Here is a 16,818-nt window from a genome sequence, read left to right on the forward strand (position 1 = left end):
CATTTTAATAAAATTAACATTAATGAACAATATTGAAATCCACTTAATAAAATGGTTCCAATATATTAAATAATCATATTTATATTATGTTATATATTATTATCTTATAAGTATATAATATATACCAAAACTTATAAATGTGGTCAAGTATTTATTGTGCTATATATATTTGTAAACACTAAATCAAGGTTCCCACTTTAAATGGTTGGTAAAACCAAACAAACATTTAAATGGTACCAATAAATTAATATTATGATATATTCATATATAATAAATCAAGGAATCCAAGTTAAATGGTTGGTAAAACCAAACTAACATTTAAATGGTTCCAAAAATTTAATATTATAATATATTTATATATAATAACTCAAGGCATCCACTTTAAATGGTTGTTAATACCAAACTAACATTTAAATGGTTCCAAGAATTTAGTGTAACATATAGCAACAATAAATCAAAACTCCCACTTATAAGTAGGGTATAAAAATGCTTAAAAAAATAAATATAACATAAACAATAAATAATGATTAAATAATATAAAACATGGATTCTTACCTTATAATAACCTTATTATTATGCCAAGAGTTTCACCTTATCATCTCAACTTTAGGAAGTTAGCTATTCATTATTCAAAGTGTAAAACTTTGAATATGAAATTAACATGCTAATTATATTTAAATGAAGAAATAAAAGAAAAATATAGAGAGAAATATTATGAACTCAAAGATTTGTTCATAGAATGAGGGATATCCCAATACATTACAATGCACCCTTATTTATAGCCAAATTTGGGGAGACAACCACAAATAAAATATTATTTTTTACACATAAGTCTTCATTGGTGTTCCAAGAAATTAATATTATATTACACATCACTTTTGAAAATCTTCTTCTCCGAATTTGCTTCTTCACATAAAATGAAACATGTGGATAATTGAGTTGTCTAGTTGTGGTATTTTTTTCAGAATATTTGACCAAGTAATTTGAGAGATATGGTCAAAATACTAGAGCTTGGTAAAACTGCCACTCCTTTGGTAACTTTAATTGTTGCTTAATTTGATCCCAATTGTGAAAGAATTTTTATCTCATGCTTGCCATCAATATTGTAGATATTAACATCAACTTTCTACAGGTCCAAGAATCATCTTAATCTCATTTGCAATGCCAAGTTTATTCTTGTTTTATCGAACCTGTAAAAATAGTAAAAATTTATAATTACACAACAACTTATATTTTATACAATTTATTATAAAACATATAATATTTAAACATTTAATAAAACAAAAACTAGATATTTATATTATAAAACATTTAATTAATGTACAATTTTTATGTTTATCACTTAGCCTCAAGATAATTTAACTAACTCTTCATGCATTCATTGTTCAATTTATGACAAGTCAAATCAATCCAACTAATTTTTCATCTGGATATAATCATGCAATCGGTTAATTTTCTAACTTCTAATCTCTTAAACTCATGTTTCAATTACATTGGTAGCTTCGTTTTGAACTATGAATCACCACTTTTGATGGTCGTTTCAGCCCAATTCGAGGCATGTTCATGTCTGCTGCAGTTGGCACGGTTTCGGTGAGATTTAAGCTTAGTTCCTTGGAGTTTTGTTGTGTGTTGGAGTGGGTTTTTAAGCCTTGTGATTTCCCTGTAACTCCAGCTCGTTTTCTGAATTTTTCCAGCTAGTTTCTGAATTTATTGAGCTCGTGAACAGTAACTCCAACGAGTTTCTGCTGGGTTATCGCCTCGAGACCGCTAGCGACTAAAGTAAGCTTTGACCTTGTGAGTTCTTAGTCTGAAATTTCAGCTTCTAAGTGTGATAGTAGGCTGCCGAAATTTGGATTTTTACCCTTTTCATTTTAAATTTTTTTTGTCGTTCGAATAGCGTTATATTGATGTATTTATTGGATAATTGTTGTAGGTTCAGTCATTGGAAGTTTTCGAGGTATAATTCGGCAAGCCTATTAGTTATATCGAATCATTTTGTATTATATTGAAAGATATTATAGTATGGTTGTTATCGTTGGAATTAATCTAAGGATTATCGAGTTGATAATAGTTGGAATGTAAATAATGATGAGTTGTGGAATTATTCGGCTTATTTTGTTATTTTAGGCTGAGGGAGTTTAGTTGATCATTCTTGAAGATCGTTTTCGTGATATAGGTATGTTACAGCTCGGTAACATACGACGGTAAAACATAAATTATGTTTAATTGTCATTCTGTGTTACATGGATCGTGTTTATGATTTGTTGACTGTTGTAAATTGTTAAATGCTTTCGTTGTGATATATGTTTATTATTGTGACATATTATCGACATTTAGCATAGGGCATATTGTTATGACATTCATGTTGAGCCCTATCGTTCTTGTTAGCCGTTGTTGATATCCGTTGTTATTTGGCACTGTTGTATATCTCGGGATCATAGTGTGGCTGATAGGCCTATACACATGAGACCGTAGATGTGATTGAACAATCCCGTGGTTAGTGCAGCGTTTTGAGGTGAGCGCTGGGATTGTGTCATCTAGTTCGTTCTGTTGTGCCATCCTGTTATAGCGTATCAGCCGTATGGAGGCCGAGTCAGGGGTGTTATTCAGCACAGCTTGGCATACCTCGCATACTTGGCAGGGCGGTTTAGCTGCATGACGATGTAGCTCCCCTGTGTTGTTGCTCGAGCATTATCTCAGTTGTTATCGTACCGTTTGTTGGCTCCTGTTATCCCGGTTATTCGTTAAGCCTTTCATGCATTGCATATTACATTTTATTATATGATTATGCATGATTTATGTTATTGTTGTTATTTTTGAACTGTTTCATAACAGAATCCTAACCTCAGTTGTTTACTGGGGGCTGTTGTGGTTGCTATTGGACACCATGGTTGATCTCCCGAGTCATTTTGCAGCATCAGGCCGAGGTTCCGCCAGTGGAGCTCGGGATTGAGGTTGGATTGCTTGGTTCTGTTCAGTGGAGTCTCCCATTTAGTCTATATGTATGTCTTAAGTTTGTTCAGTCTTGTATTGTAGTTTATTTGCCGGGGATATGCCCCGTGTATCTGTATTGATATTTGGTTGTTCTGGTTATGTTCTGAGGCGACTATGTGATTTTAATGATCTGGCGAGTATTTGATAAGTTTTAAATTCTGTTTAGTCCTGGCCAGTGCGGCTGTAATGCACATGGGCTGTTCACGATTGGGCTTAAGTCCCCTCACGGTTATCCCATTACCCATTACTCATAGAACTTCTCCAGCCCAGGCACTGGAGCTTTTGCCTTCCCCAGGATTAGAACCCCAAAACCTCCTGGACTTATATAGATCTTGGTAGCAATCCTGGTACCAGTTGATCTCCTAGCTCAACTGGTACCAGGATTGCTGCCAAGATCTATATAAGTCCAGGAGGTCTTGGGTTCTAATCCTGGGGAAGGCAAAAGCTCCAGTGCCTGGGCTGGAGAAGTTCTATGAGTAATGGATAATGGGATAACCGTGAGGGGACTTAAGCCCAATCGGGAACAGCCCATGTGCATTACAATAAAAGGCATGTGAGGCCCGGGGCCGAAGAGGGCGGGGGGTGATCGCCGGTGTCATCAGTTGCACGGACAATGAGCTGCTCCTGGCAGGCTTCTAGGTGGAGGGAACATGAATGAACCGACCCACACGGGAAAGAGAGGGATTCCAAGACTGTTCAATGTAATGGACTGTACAGTTAAAGAAGGGCTTAAAAGATTTGATTGGTACTACACATATCAAGAAGGTGCATCTTCTTTTCGGTAGCTCATCACATAAGAACTCCAAAGTTAAGCGTGCTTGACTTGGGGCAATTTTGGGATGGGTGACCTCCTGGGAAGTTTCCTAGGGTGCGTGTGAGTGAGGACATAAGCACGCTGGAAAGACCCGTCTTGATACAGTGAGGACAGTCGTCAAATCTGGGGCGTTACAAGTGGTATCAGAGCTGAACTCTCTTAGTACGGTGTGGTTCGGGGACGAACCAAGCGGAAGCTGGTGGAGATGTGAGGCCCGGGGCCGAAGAGGGCGGGGGGTGATCGCCGTTGCCATCAGTTGCACGGACAATGAGCGGCTCCTGGCAGGCTTCTAGGTGGAGGGAACATGAATGAACCAACCCACACGGGAAAGAGAGGGATTCCGAGACTGTTCAATGTAATGGACTGTACAGTTAAAGAAGGGCTTAAAAGATTTGATTGGTACTACTCATATCACGAAGGGGTATCTTCTTTTCGGTAGCTCATCACATAAGAACTCCAAAGTTAAGCGTGCTTGACTTGGGGGCAATTTTGGGATGGGTGACCTCCTGGGAAGTTTCCTAGGGTGTGTGTGAGTGAGGACATAAGCACGCTGGAAAGACCCGTCTTGATACAGTGAGGACAGTCGTCGAATCTGGGGCGTTACAGCGGCTATAGGTTGTTGACTTTGGTTTTTTTTTTTAATGGCTCTAGTTGGAGTATATTTTGATATAAAATGCTGCTTGAGTGTTCGGGATGTCCTACTTACGGGGAGGTCATGCCGAAATTTTTTCTAGGCCTTGAGATCCGTTTTAAAGTATTTTAAACCTTTTTCCGTTGCAGTTTTTAATCAATCCATTATTTTTTGATCATTAATTGCCGTTAGAGTAAATGAGCCTCACATCTTGGTATCAGAGCGTAAACTGGGATACGCTCGAACTAGAGTCTAGGACACTTGAGTCTTGGCACTAAAATGGTTGTTGCGCCTGTGTATGCTACTTGAAAGCATACTTATGTGGTTATATGTTTTGTTTACTTCCATTCTAATTATTTTGGTGTTTTATCGTATAGAATGGAGGGAGGTGGAGAAATTCCTGTTGATGAGATTCCTTTAGCTCGAGGTCGTGGACGTGGTAGACCTCGTGTCCATGTTGTTGATGATACTTTTGTTGAGCAAGCTGCTGATCATCTAGACCAGCTTAGGATGGATGAGTTAGTTGCGCATTTCCATTCTATGCATCCTCCTCGATTCAGTGGTTCGGAAGGAGCTGAGAAAGATGAATTATGGATTTATGAGATTGATGAATTGTTTGATTTGATTGAGTATCCTCCAGAGTGTCGATTGAGATTAGTTGTGCATCAGTTGAAAGATCGTTCCAAAATGTGGTGGTCTACTACATTGATGACCTTAGATGCTCAGAGGATTGTTCCATCGTGGGATATATTCAAGCTGAAGTTTAAGGAGAGTTACTGTCCTCCATCATTTTACAGTTCTAAGGCTTCGGAGTTTCATAACTTGAAGCAGGACGATATGTCAGTTGCGGATTATGCGGGTACTTTTTATGCTATGCTGAGATATTCTCCTCATGTGGCTGCAAGTCAGGTTGCGGTTGTTGAAAGTTTCATTGAAGGATTGAACGATCATCTGCACCCTTTTCTTTCTACCGGTAAACCAGTGAATTATCTTGAAGCAGTGGAAATAGCAAAAAGAGCTGAAGCTAGTCTTAAGAGGAGTGGCAATCGAGTTCCTACCCAACATCATCAGTCGGGGAGGCAACAATTCAGTTCATCTGGTTCTGCATCTCTTCATCCACGTGGGAAGCAATTTAAGAAGACTGGTTCTAGTTCTTCGAGTTCAGGGAGTTCAGGGAACCGTGGTGGATATCGTTATAGTGGACCTTATTGTGATCACTATGGGGGCAAGCATTCCAGTAATCAGTGTTTTGGAGTTCAAGGGGTTTGTAATAATTGTGGTCGGCCGGGTCATTTTGCTAGAGTCTGTCCTAGTAAGACGGGGAAATCACCCCAGACAGGTAGTGGAGCTCAAAGTAATAGAATTCCAGCAGCGTCCCAGTTTCCCATCAGCCTAGTCGCCCTTCGCATCAGAGAAGAGGGCAAGTGGTCAACAGATTCAGTCATCTGTTCATGTATTTGCTTTGACTGAGGATGAGTCTCAGGCAGCTCCAGGTACTCTCATTACTGGTAACTGTACTCTATGTGGTTTTATAGCACGAGTGTTATATTATACTGGAGCATCTCATTCCTTTGTTTCTCATACATTCGTTGTTTCGCATGATCTTCGCACCACTAGTATGAATTCCAATCTATCTGTTGCTACTCCAATGGGCAAAATGATTATCACTGATAATGTGGTGTTCAATGTTGTTTTGTTTCACGATGAAAATATTCTATATCTGAATCTCATAGTTCTACCTATGCATGACTTTGATTGCATCGTTGGTATGGATTTTTGACTGCAAATCGTGCCACTGTTGACTGTTATCAAGGAATAGTTCGTTTCAGGCCTAGCTTTGCTCCTAAATGGAACTTCTATGGTCGTGGTTCTCAAGCCAAGATTCCTTTAGTTTCTGCCATTGAGATGAATCGATTGTTAGATTCTGGTCATGAAAGTTTTATAGTTTATGTTGTTGATCTATCGCAGGATGAGCGACGAATTTCTGATATTCCTGTAGTCTGTGAGTTTCCTGATGTGTTTCCAGAAGAGATTCCTGGTTTTCCACCAGAACGAGAAGTTGAGTTCAGTATCGAATTAATGCCTGGAACTGAACCCATATCTCGAGCTCCATATAGTTTAGCTCTTGTTGAGCTAAAAGAACTGAAAGGACAATTAAAAGATTTGTTGAGTAAAGGTTATATTCATCCGAGTTCTTCACCGTGGGGTGCACCGATTCTATTTGTCAAGAAGAAAGATGGAACGATGCGGATGTGTATTGATTATCGGCAACTGAATAAGTCTACTGTCAAGAATAAATATCCACTCCCTAGGATTGATGAATTATTTGATCAGTTGCAAGGTACTTCGGTGTATTCTAAGACTGATCTCCGTTCTGGGTACCATCAAGTGCGAGTTAGAAAAGAAGATGTGCCAAAAACAGCTTTTCGCACGAGATACAGACACTTTGAATTTTTGGTTATGCCTTTTGGTTTGACCAATGCTCCTGCTGTGTTTATGGACTTGATGAATCGAGTATTTCGTAAATATCTCGATCGTTTTGTGATTGTATTCATCGATGATATTCTTGTTTTTTCCAAGTCCGAGGAAGAGCATGCCAAACATTTGAGATTAATTCTTCGAATTCTTCAAAGGAAGCAATTTTAAGCCAAGCTATCCAAGTGTGAGTTTTGGTTAGATAGAGTTGTGTTTCTGGGCCATATCATATCTCAACATGGTATTTCTGTCGATCCAAGTAAAGTGGAAGCAGTTCTGAACTGGGCACGACCGACCAATGAGCCAGAGATTCATAGTTTTATGGGTTTAGCTGGTTATTACCGGAGATTTATTGAAAATTTCTCAAAGATTGCTAGACCTATCACTCAACTGACTCAGAAAAATCAAAGATTCATTTGTTCTGATGAATGTGAGTCAAGTTTTATAGAGTTGAAGAAGAGATTGACTTCTGCACCAGTTCTTACCATCCCAAGTGGTTCTGGAGGATTTGTGGTTTGCACTGATGCATCAGATCGAGGATTAGGTTGTGTACTGATGCAGCATGGCAGAGTTGTGGCCTATGGTTCTCGTCAGTTGAAACCGCATGAGTATCAGTATCCTGTTCATGACTTGGAATTGACTACTATCGTTTTTGCTCTCAAGATTTGGAGACATTATTTGTTTGGGGAGCAATTCGTAATCTATTCTGATCACAAAAGCTTGAAGTATCTGTTCTCTCAGTCAGATCTGAATATGAGACAGAGACGTTGGATGGATCTTTTGAATGATTATGATTGTGAGATCCAGTATCATCTGGGAAAAGTGAATGTCATTGCCGATGCTTTGAGTCGTAAGGTTGTTGATGTTAATTTACCCTCGATTCATGTTTTTAAGTTACGAGAGGATATTTGAAAGTTTGGTTGGATTTTCAAATCCAAGGTAATGCTGTTTGTGTATCTCATATTTCTGTTGAGCCAGAGTTGATTCAGATTGTAAAGTCAGCTCAGAATACTGATGATCGAATTCTGAAATCTTATGAGTTAGTATCTCAAGGACACCAATCTGGTTTCTCAATTCGAGATGATTCTCTTCGGTTGAATGGTAGATTGGTTGTCCCAGATATTTCTGAATTGCGTATAGCCATCCTTAACTAAGCTCGTTGTACTCGATATAGTATCGACCCAGGAGGCAGGAAAATGTATCATATTCTACGGCCTCAGTTTTGGTGGAAGAATATGAAAAAGGATGTTGCTGAGTTTGTGTCTCGTTGTATGATCTGTCAGCAAGTCAAAGTAGAAAGAATGAGACTTGTAGGATTACTGCATAGCCTTGAGGTTCCTTAGTGGAATTGGTAGCACGTGGCTATGGATTTTGTCACGCATTTGCCACGTACTTCTCGTCATTTCGATGTCATTTGGGTGATTGTCGATAGGTTATCTAAATCGGCATACTTTATTCCGTATGAGATGACGTATTCGTACAAGAAGATGGCTCGTCTGTATAATTAAAATGTTATGAGACTTCATGGAGTTCTAGTTGCAATAGTCTCAGATCGTGACCCTAGATTCACATCAATGTTTTGGACTAGTTTCCAAAAAGAAATGGGTACATGACTTGCCATGAGTACTGTGTACAATCCTCAGACAGATGGTCAAACAGAGCATACAATCCAGACACTCGAGGATCTGCTTCGAGCAGTGGTTATGGATTTCAAAGATAGTTGGAAAGAAGCTTTACCACTGGTAGAATTTTCATATAATAACAGTTTCCAGGTGACTATTGGTATGGCTCCTTTTGAAGCTTTGTATGGCAGACGATGTCGATCACTTCTTTGTTGGGATGAATTTGGTGAGAAGCAGTTGACTGGACCTGACATTGTTCAGGAAATGCATGATAAAGTCCAGTTGATTCGTCGAAGAATGAAAGCTGCCCAAGATCGTCAAGCTAGTTATGCTAACAGACGCCGTCGACCTCTAGAATTTCAAGTTGGAGATTTTGTGTTTCTGAGGATCTCTCCGTTTAGAGGTGTTGTTCGTTTTGGTATGAGAGGTAAGTTTTCACGTCGTTACGTTGGCCGCCTACGAGATTGTTGAGCATATTGGGACTTGCCCTTATCGTCTGGATTTACCCCAGTTCTTGTCTGGTATCCACGATGTTTTCCATGTTTCTATGTTGCGTAAGTATGAGCCCGATCCGTCTCATGTGATTCAGCCTGATGAGGTTGAACTCGACCCTTCTGTATCATATACTGAGTATCCTGTTTGTATCTTGGATCGTAAAGATAAAGTTTTAGGCAATAAAGTTATACCACTTGTACGTGTTCAGTGGTCTAGGCATGGTGTAGAAGAATCAGCGTGAGAAACAGAAGAGAAGATAAGAACGTCTTATCCATATCTGTTTGATTCTTAATATTGTATTGTTGGTTTCGTATCATGTGTAAGACGTATGTGTATAAACAGAAATTTTGAGGACGAAATTTGTTTTAAGGGATGAAGAAGTGTAATGCCCTATAATTAATTATCCGGTAATTTGGCATAATTAGAATAATTATTGATTTGTAAATTAAAATAAGTATTTATGCCAAATAAATTCAAGAAGTGTGTTAAAAATATATATTTTAGAATGTCGGAGAATTTAACGATATAAAATACATATAGAGTTTAAATAACACACGAGAACAAAATAAATACAAACCGGGATTATTGGGCATGTGTTACTATTTTTTTAGTAATTAAATATACATATACATACACACATAACTTATTTTATTGGAGAGAGAAAGAAGAAACACTTTTCCCAATCCCATTCCCGTAACCCATCTCCAAATTTCGTCACTTTCATTACCTTCTTATTGGAGAAGCCTTCACTTTCCCGTCCGGCATCGAAATTTCGAACAGTTTGAGGGGTTTTCTTCCTTACATCGGTAGCTTCGTTTTGAACTACGAATCACCACTTTTGATGCTCGTTCAAGCCCAATTCGAGGCCTGTTCATGTCTGTGTTGTTGGCACGGTTTAGGTGAGATTTAAGCTTAGTTCCTTGGAGTTTTGTTGTGTGTTGGAGTGGGTTTTTAAGCCTTGTGATTTCCCCGTAACTCCAGCTCGTTTTCTGAATTTTTCCAACTAGTTTTATGAATTTATTCAGCTCGTGAACAGTAACTCCGACGAGTTTCCAGTGGGTTATCTTTGAGACCGCTAGCGACTAGAGTAAGCTTTGACCTTGTGAGTTCTTAGTCTGAAATTTCAGCTTCTAAGCGTGATAGTAGGCTGCCGAAATTTGGATTTTTACCCTTTTCATTTTAAATTGTTTTTGTCGTTCGAATAGCGTTATATTGATGTATTTATCGGATAATTGTTGTAGGTTCAGTCATTGGAAGTCTTCGAGGGCCTATTAATTATGTCGAATCGTTTTGTATTATATTGAAAGATATTATAGTATGGTTGTTATCGTTGGAATTAATCTAAGGATTATCGAGTTGATAATAGTTGGAATGTAAATAATGATGAGTTGTGGAATTATTCGGCTTTTTTTGTTATTCTAGGCTGAGGGTGTTTAGTTAATCATTCTTGAAGATCGTTTTCGTGATATAGGTATGTTACAGCTCGGTAACATACGACGGTAAAACATAAATTATGTTTAATTGTCATTCTGTGTTACATGGATCATGTTTATGATTTGTTGACTGTTGTAAATTGTTAAATGCTTTCGTTGTGATATATGTTTATTATTGTGACATATTATCGACATTTAGCATAGGGCATATTGTTATGACATTCATGTTGAGCCCTATCGTTCTTGTTAGCCGTTGTTGATATCCGTTGTTATTTGGCACTGTTGTATATCTCGGGATCATAGTGTGGCTGATAGGCCTATACACATGAGACCGTAGATGTGATTGAACAATCCCGTGGTTAGTGCAGCGTTTTGAGGTGAGCGCTGGGATTGTGTCATCTAGTTCGTTCTGTTTTGCCATCCTGTTATAGCGTATCAGCTGTATGGAAGCCGAGTCAGAGGTGTTATTTAACACAGCTTGTCCTACCTCGCATACTTGGCAGGGCGGTTTAGCTGCATGACGATGCAGCTCCCCTTTGTTGTTGCTCGAGCATTATTCCAGTTGTTATCGTACCGTTTGTTGGCTCTTGTTATCCCGGTTATTCGTTAAGCCTTTCATGCATTGCATATTACATTTTATTATATGATTATGCATGATTTATGTTATTGTTGTTATTGTTGAACTGTTTCATAGCAGAATCCTAACCTCAGTTGTTTACTGAGGGGGCTACTGTGGTTGCTATTGGGCACCATGGTAGATCTCCCGAGTCGTTTTGCACCATCAGGCCGAGGTTCCGCCAATGGAGCTCGGGATTGAGGTTGGATTGCTTGGTTCTGTTCAGTGGAGTCTCCCAGTTAATCTATATATATGTCTTGAGTTTGTTCAGTCTTGTATTGTAGTTTATTATCCGGGGATATGCCCCGTGTATCTGTATTGATATTTTGTTGTTCTGGTTATGTTCTGAGGCGACTATGTGATTTTAATGATCTGGCGAGTATTTGGTAAGTTTTAAATTCTATTTAGTCCTGGCCAGTGCGGCTATAGGTTGTTGACTTTGGTTTTGTTTTAATGGCTCTAGTTGGAGTATATTTTGATATAAAATGCTGCTTGAGTTTTCGGGATGTCCTACTTACGGGGAGGTCATGCCGAAATTTTTCTAGGCCTTGAGGTCCGTTTTAAAGTATTTTAAACCTTTTTCCGCTGCAGTTTTTAATCAATCCATTATTGTTTGATCATTAATTTTCGTTAGAGTAAATGGGCCTCACACCCTATGAATATTTTTTCAATTTAAACCATATATGGGTGTCCAAAAATTTTGAATATCAAAATAAAATTTAAAACTTGAGCTGCGTTTTGAAGACGAGAAAACCGATTTCCTAACAAAGTTATCCTTTGCTAGTTGGATTAATCTTGCGAGCTGTCAAGGACGATGTCGAAAACCGATGGAAAAACTAAGGACAACGTACCTGGCGTTCATTGACGATATCATGGAGTTTTTATCGTCTAATTTCTTAATGTAGAAGTTTTATTTATGAAGATTATAGTTTTTTATTTTACTTTAAATGTAGTTATACATGAACCCACAGTGAACATGAATGTGAAGCGTACCCTCTGGAGAAGATTTATTATTGTAATTCATATTTTTTGCAATTTTTTCTGTTTCCCTTTGTTTATCTGGTTTCAATCAATATTTTTTGTTCCCTTAGAGTTACTTTGCATCTTTAATAATCATATGGAACAATTTTGTGGATTCGGTTCAGAGTTGAGGTGTGATTTACCAAATAAATGACCCTCAAGTAAGTATATCATAAAACTTTCTCAAGTTTCTGAATTAAACCTTGTTTTTGAATGCTTCGATTAGCTATGTTTCTTTCACCGATTTGGGGATTCTTTGTATTGTTCAACTTCAAAAACACTCAATAATTACTTGCCTGGTGATGATGCGCTGCTTGAACTTTGATTGGTATAACCTCTAAGAGGATTATGGAATAAGTAATTTATATGATCTTAGCTCATTTTCTTGATTATCCAGTAGCTTTCACACGTCGTGATCCCCAGACATAATGTTAGATCTCGGTTTTTCTCGTGTCCAAACGTAGCGGAAGTTTTAAAATTTTTGATCTTGATATTCAAATATTTTGAGCACTCGTACGGTTTTAAAATTAAAAAACATTCATAGGGAGTATAGTAAATATACCTTTAGTGAATTAATTCACTTGGCTCCAACTAATCAGGTATTAACGGACGTAGCTCTTGTTGTAAATCCCTACGAACGTTCTTCGATCTCCGAATCAGGTTCACGATCGAATTATTTGTTCCTCTTTTAATTTGCACTAGAAAAATTAGAAGATATTTTTTCGTTGACATAGAACACTAAAAACCGGCACAACTCTCAAACTTGGAGCAACCAAATTTTTCTTGTTTTTGAGAAGAAATTTCGAGAGCTTTTTTGGAATTGCCGAAAGTTTCTTGAATTATTTTCCAAAACCTTCGATGCAATATAATAAAGATATCTTAATATTTCTTTAATCATCATTTACTTAATTAATTTAATTAATTAAGTAAACTAAATATTTTGAGGATTATGGTTGTGATTCTCGAAAATCTCACAATCCAAATTAGTGGAGGCTTTGATTTTTAGGTCAAAAAACTTAGAATAAAAAATTCCATGACCTAATTACAATAATTAACGTTAATGAGATTGATTATTTAATTGGGCTAGTCCAACTAGTTTATTTGATTAATCCATAAAGAACTTTAATTAATTAGTATGTTGGAATTGTACTCCTACAAGCCCATTAAAAATACTTCTCACTATATTTAATTTAATATTTAGTAAATTCAACTTTTGAGTTTAATAAATTAAATTCTCAAAATTTATAAATTCAACTCCATGAATTTATTTTCTCCAAATTTTATAAATTCATAAATTCAATTTTTTAAATTTATTGTATCATAATATAAATTCAACTTCTTGAATTTATTCTCTCTACATGAACAAATGATCCAGTGCTTGTGTGACCCTCAATGGTTCATAGATACAGCTAGTCGTGATTTCACAACTCCTTGATATTCAGGACATAATCCTTTATTCGGGATTACCCTAACTTGCCCAATTCTATGTATCAACAATTGATCATGAGAATGTCAGAAATCATATTTCTGATTAAACTCATTGAATTTTGGTAAGAGCGTCTAGTAGCATCGCCCCATGATTCCCTAGGTATCACTGATAGTGCCTGCAAGAACCAGTCGATTATGATTAACGTACAATATGCTCCATTCATCTCATATATCACGATCGAATCTTCAACCATTGGTTCATCAAGGGTTGCGTAATAATTCGATAACTATGTGACACATCTTTTAGAATAAATAGCAGCATCACATGTACAATTGGAGAATTCCTTCTCTAACGTACATCTCATAATCTGGCCAGAGATTTCATGTCTTATTATTTCATCAGATCACATCGGATATCCACACCCGTAGGTGAACGGTGAATTCCGGGCTACAATGCACCGGCTCCTACATGCGTCGCAACTATACCCAATCTCGCCAATTGATGACTGTCCTAGAGTCGGTAAATGAGTTGAATCACAACCCTAGCATATAGAGCCTCATTGTTGTCCCGGTCGTAAGGACTAATGGTGTACAATCATAACCACGGACTTATCCTTTCGATGAATGATAACCACTTGAAAAGTCCGAGGGATGGTGGTTCGGTATAATCATCATATGACTACCCACCTGCATGTTTGGAAATCCCTAAGACCTTACCAAGAAACGCGGTACACAACATCACAGATGCTAGTCTCGAGCTCAAGCTGTAGAACCCGTAAATCAGTCTACGTATAAGCTATGCATAATTCTAGATTTTTAAAATTAAATTGACTTCATTGCATGATTATTTTAATGCATTTCTTTGAAGTTAATTATTTTATTATTTCAGTTCAGTAGTTGATTTTTAGCATTTCAGTTATTTCAGTGAGGCCGGACCGGAGTTGGAGTTTGAGATAGAATTTAAGATTCGAGAAATATTTCCGGGAGTTAATTTAGCTAGCAAGTAAGTCCATTTAAGTTAAAAAGAGAGGTTTGAGGATTTAATTTAATTATTTGAGGTGATTAAGAAATGAACTCATTTAAGTTAATTTGTTATAGGGTTGAGATAAGGTTAACTTTTAAGTGTATTAACGAGGATAGAAGTCGGTCAGTAAATTTTGGGGGCTAAGGTTTCCTAAGTTGAACTGTCTAAATGCTAATATAATAAGTCGATGAATATTACGAGTATAGTATAAGAAAATTAAGGTGCGATAAGTTTAGACATCCATCTCTAGTATGAGAAACTGCGGGATAAGTCAAAATTCGGGGCTATAATTGAATAGAACTAAGTCACCATAAGTTGTTTTAAGTTGCGATTCACAAACGAGGACTTTGGTAGATAAATTTATTTAGGATTGAGGAGACGTAAGGACAGCTTAATATTTATCTTATCAGAGTAGCGCATCGGAAGCGTGGATTATTCAGATTCTATAACTAAGAGTCTAAACTTTTGTGTATCGAGGATAAGCGAATTTCGAGGATGAAATTTCTTTTAAGGGGGGAAGGATTGTAGAACCCGTAAATCAGTCTACGTATAAGCTATGCATAATTCTAGATTTTTAAAATTAAATTGACTTCATTGCATGATTATTTTAATGCATTTCTTTGAAGTTAATTATTTTATTATTTCAGTTCAGTAGTTGATTTTTAGCATTTCAGTTATTTCAGTGAGGCCGGACCGGAGTTGGAGTTTGAGATAGAATTTAAGATTCGAGAAATATTTCCGGGAGTTAATTTAGCTAGCAAGTAAGTCCATTTAAGTTAAAAAGGGAGGTTTGAGGATTTAATTTAATTATTTGAGGTGATTAAGAAATGAACTCATTTAAGTAATTTAATTAAGGGGTTAGCTCACTAAATTAATTAAAGGGTTAGTAAGGCTTTCAAGGATTATTAGTTGACTAGATAACCAACACTTCCCACTCATTTTATTAATAGATATTCGGCCACCCCATAGTGCTAGGCAATGCATTTGCCAACTCATCAAACTTTGACCCATTCTTGATTAGTTTAAGATGTTAAGTTTTTTTTTTATTATTTTGTTCCACCTTAATTAATTAATGTTAGAGCACTATCCTTACCCTTGATTGGCAGGATAAAATCGGCCACTATACTCTAGAATCACCCAAGGAATCATTTGATAGCAATTCAAATTCAAAATTCAAATGCATGAAGACTTGGTCTTGATATGATCCTTATATCTTGCACCATCCTCCTCACCCCTCATAACCACTCCATCACACTCCCTCCCCACCGAAATCAGACCCCTTTTCAGTAGAAAAAACGTGAGTAATAGCTAGGGAGAAAGGGAGAAAGGAATCGAGAGCTAGTGAGCAAACAAGAGAAGCGCTTCACTCCTCCGCGTCGCGTCGTCGTTGTTTCTTTTCGTTTCAATTTCAAACGAATCCAAGGCATGTATATACTTTTTTCTAAACCTCAATCAAGTCATATTAGCAAGTATTTTTCAGTACATGATCAGATTTTATCATTTCAAAAACCGAAATTTTCAGCAAAACGAGAAAGAAAATTCTGCACAGATTTTATCGACTTCCATGCTTCACGATTGGTATGTTTTGTTTCGATTTCAGGGATGGATCGTTCCAGGGGCTCAAAGCTGATTATGGACATGTACTAGGACATGTTAGGGCCGTGTTAGAACGTTTGTTTCAGTCCCATGCTTGCTGGAAAAACCGAAATGACAGCAAGTTTCCCATAGGCGCAGATTGGTGTTCGAAATTTCAGTTTTTATGTCAAGGGGTTGGATCTGATCTTGGCTGCCCTAAGGGCTCTTAGCCATGGTTGGATCACTCCCCTAGTATGTCTAAGACGTGAATAATTTGCACTTTTGGTGGCTTGGTCCATGGATCATCGGTTTTTAAATAAACAACAAGAACAGCCCCTCCCCTCTCGGTTTCCCTTCTTTTGACAGCAACATGTATTTCGAATTGTGTGGTTTGATGTGGATCTTGGTTGGCCTATGGCCCTTAGCCACGGTTCATACCATGCCCCTAGATGTCTAGATCGTGCCATGGTCAATAAAATGGCCACTGGAACGACACGAGACATCAATCGAAGCAACACACTACACACGCGTACAAAAGCATTCTCGGTATGAGTTTTCGGTTGTTGCTGGAATGGTGCGAATTATGGCTGGCCAAAAGCCCTTAGCCATGGTTCAAATCATTCCTTAGGATGTTGATAAGGGTCTCTGGTGGGTGGTTCACGCCCCAATGGCCGATAGACTCGAAACCAAC

General features: G+C 37.6%; 1 protein-coding gene across 1 annotated transcript; it reads left to right on the forward strand.

Annotated features, from left to right (window-relative positions):
• The first annotated feature begins 2,887 nt into the window (after positions 1–2,887).
• LOC140807781 (uncharacterized) lies at positions 2,888–7,105 on the forward strand. Its single transcript, XM_073164746.1, has 5 exons — positions 2,888–3,002; positions 4,817–5,859; positions 5,975–6,205; positions 6,253–6,615; positions 7,020–7,105. Exons 2-5 carry the CDS (start codon positions 4,818–4,820, stop codon positions 7,103–7,105), a joined length of 1,722 nt encoding a protein of 573 aa, XP_073020847.1. The 5' UTR covers positions 2,888–3,002; position 4,817.
• Positions 7,106–16,818: the final 9,713 nt, after the last annotated feature.

The sequence above is a fragment of the Primulina eburnea genome, chromosome 12 (genome assembly GCF_022965805.1).
Source record: "Primulina eburnea isolate SZY01 chromosome 12, ASM2296580v1, whole genome shotgun sequence".
Classification (NCBI taxonomy): domain Eukaryota; kingdom Viridiplantae; phylum Streptophyta; class Magnoliopsida; order Lamiales; family Gesneriaceae; genus Primulina; species Primulina eburnea.

What these genes read in the sequence shown, in the direction of transcription:
- LOC140807781 (XM_073164746.1), top strand. Translation starts at nt 4,818, where the DNA reads ATGGAGGGAGGTGGAGAAATTCCTGTTGATGAGATTCCTTTAGCTCGA. An exon ending in TGACTTTGATTGCATCGTTG is followed by an intron (nt 6,206 to 6,252) that starts GTATGGATTTTT and finishes ACTGTTATCAAG; the next exon opens with GAATAGTTCGTTTCAGGCCT. An exon ending in AAAAGATTTGTTGAGTAAAG is followed by an intron (nt 6,616 to 7,019) that starts GTTATATTCATC and finishes GTTTTTTCCAAG; the next exon opens with TCCGAGGAAGAGCATGCCAA.